This window comes from Guillardia theta (assembly GCF_000315625.1).
Source record: "Guillardia theta CCMP2712 unplaced genomic scaffold GUITHscaffold_20, whole genome shotgun sequence".
Lineage (NCBI taxonomy): Eukaryota > Cryptophyceae > Pyrenomonadales > Geminigeraceae > Guillardia > Guillardia theta.
In genome coordinates, this window is record NW_005434654.1 from 823,465 (window position 1) to 829,571 (window position 6,107).

Genomic DNA, 6,107 nt, shown 5'->3' on the forward strand with positions numbered 1-6,107 from the left:
CAGCATCATCATCATCGCCGTTATGGTCATCCTCCTGCTAATTCTCCTCCTCCGCCCCACCATCTCTACCACTACTGCTCCTCCTCCTCCTCCTCCTCCTCCTCCTCCTCCTCCTCCTCCTCCTTGATATTCAGCTCATGTTTTCGGCAGCCTTCTTCGAGACAACAGGCTTTCTTCCCTCGCAGATCCTGGGACAAACCCTCTCCTTCCTCTTCGGCAAGGAGACAGACCAAACCACAATCGGCATGATAGAGGGCGCATTGGAGAGGAAGACATCAGTCAGGTGGGAGAAAGGGGAGCGAGGAGGAGGAGGAGGAGGAATCAAAGGAGGAGCAGGAGCAGGAGAGTAATTGGAGATGAGGAAGGGGGGGCCAGGGAGGAGAGTTTTCAGCAAGGAGACCAGAGTTGCGGCGATGAGTTTGCAGCTGCTGACGTCAGTGATAGCACATGTATCATATGCTACAAGAAGGACGGGACCTCCTTCTGGAACCATCTCAGCCTGCAGGTATGACCACGAGGTCGTTTTCTTGTGCTTGACCGGGTTGCAGCCTGTTTTGACATGAAGGGAGAGCTGCAATTCTACGTGGGGACACAGGTGTGGGAGGAGGGGGTGGAGGGGGAGGAAGAGGGAAGAGGGATGGGGATGGGGATGGGGATGGGGATGGGGATGGAGGAGGAGGAGGAGGAGGAGGAGACGGTGGTGGTGGTGGTGGTGGTGGAGCAGGAGGAGGAGGAGCCCTTTGCTCTTCTGAGTCCGTTCCAGTTCACCAGTATTGCGAGAGAGCGACTGCGAGAAGACCCGAGCCCTCTGTAGTCACTTGGCGAAGCGTCGAAGGATAGTATGAAGAGGCTGCAGATCTTTCCGTAGTCCTCCCCACTCAGCCGTGGCAAACTGGAGGAAGCCGTCTTACTCTACGTGTCTCCCATGGCATCCTGAGCAGGAGGTTCGAAACGTGTGTGAAACATTACAAACAACGTTTCCATATGCATCATATTATTGCACGTGTCATTGCAATATGTTGCCCTGCGAACAGGAACCTCGCCCATATCAGTTGAACAACCAATCCAACCTCAGCAGACAAACATCAAGACTACATTTGAGATGCATTTTGGAGTCTTTCATTCATGCATGAACAGCTTAATAAACCTCGACGTGCCACTGGCCCTTCTTCTTCAAGCCCTCGAGGTACTCCTCGAAGTTGAGGCCCTTGGACTCGCACACTCCCCTGAGCATGTCCTGGATTCCAGGCATCATGCCCTTCAAGCCGCAGAAGTAGATGTGGGCTCCCTTGTCGAGGGCATCGAAGACCTCGTCAGCGTACTCCTCGACCTTGTCCTGGATGTACATCTTGCCGCCCTTCTTGTTGAGAGGTCCCTCACGGGAGAGCGCGTAGTCGAGGCGCATCTTGTCAGGGTTCTGGCGGAGGTAAACCTGGAACTCCTCGTCGTAGAGGAGGGAGTCCTTGTTGGCAACTCCGAGGAAGAGCCAGGCGAGACCCTTGAAGTTCTTGCCAGCAGGGTTGCCCTAAGAGAAGACAACGTGAGGGGCTGTCAAGGACGACAAGGGAGCACATACCTCGCCGAAGAGGCGGCGGAGGAAGCTGCGGAAGGGAGCGATACCAGTTCCGGTGGCGACCATGATGTAGGTCATGTTGGGGTCGTCCTCGGGCATGAGCATGACCTTGCCGGAAGGTCCGGTGAGGGAGATCTCATCACCGGGCTTGGAGTCGCAGAGGTAGTTGGAGCAGACACCCTTCTTGGCGGGGTCCTCAGCCTTGAGCTCAGGGCACCAGTAGGTGGCACGGCGAACGCAGAGGGTGGTGGTCTTGCCGGTCTTGTCGTCTCCGTAGCGGGTGGAGGCGATAGAATAGAGGCGAACACCGTAGGGCTTGTTCTTCTTCGGGTCGATGCCGGGGGGACGACACCGTAGGACTGGCCCTCCCAGTAGGGGAGCTTGCCTGTAGATCGAGTCAGCTCCACAAACGAGGGTTCTCAGCGCCTGACCCTGATGATCGATGATGATGTTGCAGGTCTCTCCAGGAGAGTTGGGGCCAACGATGCGCTGGACGGAGATGATCTTGCCGATGAGGGGGTTCTTCTGCTTGGCGATGTTCACCTGGACTCCGGACTGGTCCCAGTAACTGCCTCCCAACGTCAGCACCGTCAGATCACTGTCGCAACACCACTTACGGCTTGGCCTCGAGGAACTCGAGGTCCTCCCCGGGAGCAGGGAGGGTGGGGCCCGAAGGTCCGGTGGGGCTGACGCCGCTGAAGGGAACCTTGGGGATGGTCGCAGCCATGGAGAGGCGCTGGGAGAGAGCTCCAGCACGTCCATGGCGGAGTGCTGCAGTTGCAGGTCAGAGGATGAAACGATCCTGCTCCATCTCGTCTCGTCTATCTCTCAGCGTTATCTCGAGCTCATGCATCCCACTTCTCGTACTCATGCCTCAGGTACACCAAGTCCTTGGAGGTCGGAGCAACTCCAAGGACAGTCATGGCTGCCGGACGTGCTTCCACATCACTTACACCCTCCAACACCACGCAAGAGCTATCGCTAGCATGGGCATATCGTTGCTGTCCATGCTAAGGCATCCACACCATCTCTCCACTCCTGACATACTGGTATCCCTGCCTGCTCATCGAAGAATCCTCTCCTCCTGAACCTGCCTCGCGCTCAACTAAATCCCACGGGGATCTCTCTGTTTCAGCTCTCCGAAGCTCCACCACACTTAGTTCTCATGTTCTCACCGACAGGAGCAGGTCCTGTGAACGCGTAGGCGCCTGCAGCGCTGCAGAGCAGGAGAGCGAGCGCGGCCATACCTCTGAGGAAACTCGTCAGCCGCCTCTCTCCTTTATACCCCCACCCCTACCCACCTACCCTCTTCTTTACCACCTACCCCTACGCACTCTTTCAACTACCCACCATGGCATAGATGGTCTTTCGGACCCCACGAAGATATCGTACCCCTTCTTCCCTCTTCAGACTGAACAAGTTGGTACTACCCTACCACCATTTTGAACCTTTTAAAGACGGGTAGTAAGAATATTACTTAGACCCCGTCGTGGTCCCTGATCCAAGGCACTACCCCTTTGATTTTGCACCCCCTTGTTTTCACCACCTACCCCATAGTTTCCCATTCTCGTTCTTGCAACCCTCGGATCCTCTAGAACCCACCCCACCCTCTTTCATCTCAATGAGACTATAAAGTACCGGTACACAATTATCGCAGACTGCACACCGACTACCCCCACCCCCAGTAGATAAGGTCATTGGACCCCCGTGGGTACTCTTAAAACATTGACCCCCCCACCCAATTCCATCTACCCCCTACCGTGTTCAGGATTCTTTTCATATCAAATTGACCCCTATCATTTCCCAAGTGTACCCCCTTCTTTTCGCAAGGGGTTCCTCAGCAAAATACTACCCCCCGTCGGTCTTGTGCCCCCCGACGGCTGGCTCCGGATGGCATAAGGGGGTACTTTATGCTAGGGTAGGAGACTACACCCCTGTTTTTACTGTGATATTCAATGTGAAATACCACAGGGGTATCCACCCCCACCCCCAACAAACCTTACGTGTCCTTATATCAGGTGAGAGGGGGGCGATGATGCTGCTGCACTTCATTCCTCTCAAGTTACCAAAAGTGCATGAGATGAGCTGCTCAAGTTACCACTGGCCGGGCCCTCGGCCGATCGAGCACTGAGAGTGCAGGCCGGGCCTCGGGCCCGGCAGCGGCTCGGGCCCCGGATGGACAGCAGGGGATGAGGGCCTGGAATATTCGATCAACGGATGATGGCAGCCCAGTGGGCGGGAGTGGGGTGAGGGAGGGTCAGGAGGGAGAGGATACGAGAAGAGAGGAGAAGGAAGACAGAGCGAGAAGGAGAAGGAAGTGGAGGACGTGTAGGGGAAGGGAGCAAGGTTGATCTGAGGGGAAAGGAGGAAAAGGGAATAGAAGGCGAGGGGTATAGGAAAGCGACTGAACTCCATATAGTGGCGTGGAGGGAAGGGAATACATGATGATTTGATGTGACAAACCGTTGAAGCAGTGTTTAAGATTGCTGTTGCAAATCATAGTCGATGCGATGAAGGGGAAATAATGGGGTCCGAAATTAGATTTGCTGGATTTTGCGTCCACTCACCCCACGTTGCATGCTCTGGTGGATTCGGGAGCTAACGAGCTTTCTATTCTTGAAGGTGCGCTTACATCGAACCCAAAAGTTCTTGATGTGATGCCATGGACCGTCTGCTCTCCGAAGCTCCAAAGTTGATAGAAAGACGCTCTTTGCTCGCTAGAAGGATGTTGCTGCCCTGAAACTCGTGCGCCTGCTAGTCTACCTGAGCACCATGACGGAGAACAAGATCAACATCTTCCTGCGGATCCGCCCGACGAAGAAGCAGCTGAGCAACTACGAGATCGTCGACGACGGGCAAGGGCTGGTCATCGACATCCCCAAGGAGAACCAGGCGGTGGAGGTGATCAACAATACCAAAGAGCGGCACGAGTTCCGTTTCAACAAGGTCTTCGATCGGGAAGCACGGCAGGAGGAGATATTCCAGGACGTCGCCCTCCCTGCCGTGACGGCGGCGCTAGACGGCTTCAATGGCACCATATTCGCCTATGGGCAGACCGGCTCTGGGAAGACCTTCACCATGACGGGGGGACCCGAGAAGTACGCCGATCGCGGCATCATCCCACGTACCCTCTCCCACATCTACAACGAGCTGCGGCGGCGATCGGACTTCTCGTATCAGATCCACGTCTCCTACCTCGAGATCTACAACAACAATGGGTACGACCTACTCGACCCCTCGCTCGAGGAGCAGGCGAAGCAGCTGGAAGACCTGCCCAAAGTCTCTCTGCAGGAGGACGAGGATGGTGAGTTGGAGCCGTGGGGAGGGCATGACGGGGAGCTGAGAGGGGGGCAGGCAACATTCACCTCAAGAACCTATCGGCGCACCATGCGCCGTCGGAGGAGGAGGCCCTCAATCTTCTGTTTCTTGGCGACACGATCCGCACGACCTCCGAGACCCCCATGAACCTGGTGGGACAGTCGCTGCCCTGTCCCTCCCTGTTGCTGAGAGCTGCCCACCTCAGGCCTCTTCTCGCTCCCACTGCATCTTCACTCTCTTCATCACAGCGTGCAAGGTATGGGGAGGGAGAAGTCGGCGTGCGCATTCATCTCTGCTGTTTCAGGTCGGGACTGACGTCATCCGGAAGTCGAAACTTCACCTCGTCGACCTCGCCGGCTCCGAGCGAGTCTACAAGGTCACTCGGGGTAGCGACGCCTCCACCGGCCCCCTGTGACCTTGTGCTTGCAGACATCAGCTCAGGGGAGTCTGTTGAAGGAGAGCAAGTACATCAACGTCAGGTCATCATCGACCTCCTTCTCCTCCTTCCTTCCTCCTTCTCCCTCCCTCCTCCATCGCAACTCTGCATCTGACTCCTCTCCTGCTCATGCCGCCTCTTCCCACTCACTGATCCTCAATCTCCTACAACAATCTCTAACCCCTGTCTGCAGCCTCCACTTCCTTGAGATGGTCATCGTGGCTCTACAAGAGAGGAGCCAAGTCAGTGACGCTGATGCCTCTCCGCCCCTTCCCCTCCCCCTCTCTCCGCTTCCTCCGATTCCTTCCCTTCTTCAGCGCTCCCCTCTCCTTCCCTTGATGTCCCTTTCTCCCCTCCCCACCTGATGCCCCACCCAACCCCAGTGTCCCTCCCCACCTGATCCCCTTCCTCCCTCCTGTCTTCGCTCTCCCACACTTTGCCCCCGTCCTGCCTGACCTCGCTGAGCAGGGGAAGAACCAGCGCCACATCCCCTACCGCAACTCCATGATGACTTCGGTGCTCCGCGACTCCCTGGGAGGTGAGAAAGTTCCGTCGGCAGGAGGGGATGGGACGTAAATGTGCTGTGAAGGAAACTGCAAGACTAGTATGATCGCAACGATGAATCCTGAGAAGTCAGTAGCCTCGCTCCCTCTCCTCTCGCTTCCTTCCTCTTCCTTGATATCCATTCAGCTCCTACTCCCTCAACACTTGCACCAGCTCCTTCACTACCCCCCCCCCCCCCCCCCCTTTTTCTGGTCCTGGGCCCTTTTCTGGGCCCGG

At 56.5% G+C, this 6,107-nt stretch overlaps 2 protein-coding genes across 2 annotated transcripts in view; one reads left to right on the forward strand and one right to left on the reverse strand.

The window, feature by feature from the left end:
- Positions 1-1,099: 1,099 nt before the first annotated feature.
- Positions 1,100-2,818, reverse strand: GUITHDRAFT_162347 (hypothetical protein; the record flags this gene model as incomplete). Its single annotated transcript, XM_005835837.1, has 4 exons — positions 1,100-1,525; positions 1,577-2,141; positions 2,191-2,344; positions 2,749-2,818. The coding sequence occupies 4 exons, from the start codon at positions 2,816-2,818 to the stop codon at positions 1,139-1,141; spliced, it is 1,176 nt and encodes a 391-aa protein (XP_005835894.1). The 3' UTR covers positions 1,100-1,138.
- Positions 2,819-4,345: 1,527 nt separating this feature from the next.
- The window catches only part of GUITHDRAFT_157489 (hypothetical protein), a gene marked incomplete at both ends in the record, with an annotated part of 2,170 nt that continues 408 nt past the window's right edge, over positions 4,346-6,107 (forward strand). The window contains 8 exons of the mRNA XM_005835838.1: positions 4,346-4,877; positions 4,928-5,043; positions 5,097-5,147; positions 5,196-5,267; positions 5,321-5,370; positions 5,521-5,569; positions 5,796-5,865; positions 5,917-5,959. Of these exons, the coding sequence (XP_005835895.1) occupies positions 4,346-4,877; positions 4,928-5,043; positions 5,097-5,147; positions 5,196-5,267; positions 5,321-5,370; positions 5,521-5,569; positions 5,796-5,865; positions 5,917-5,959 (983 nt within the window). The remainder of the gene's footprint in view (positions 4,878-4,927; positions 5,044-5,096; positions 5,148-5,195; positions 5,268-5,320; positions 5,371-5,520; positions 5,570-5,795; positions 5,866-5,916; positions 5,960-6,107) is intronic.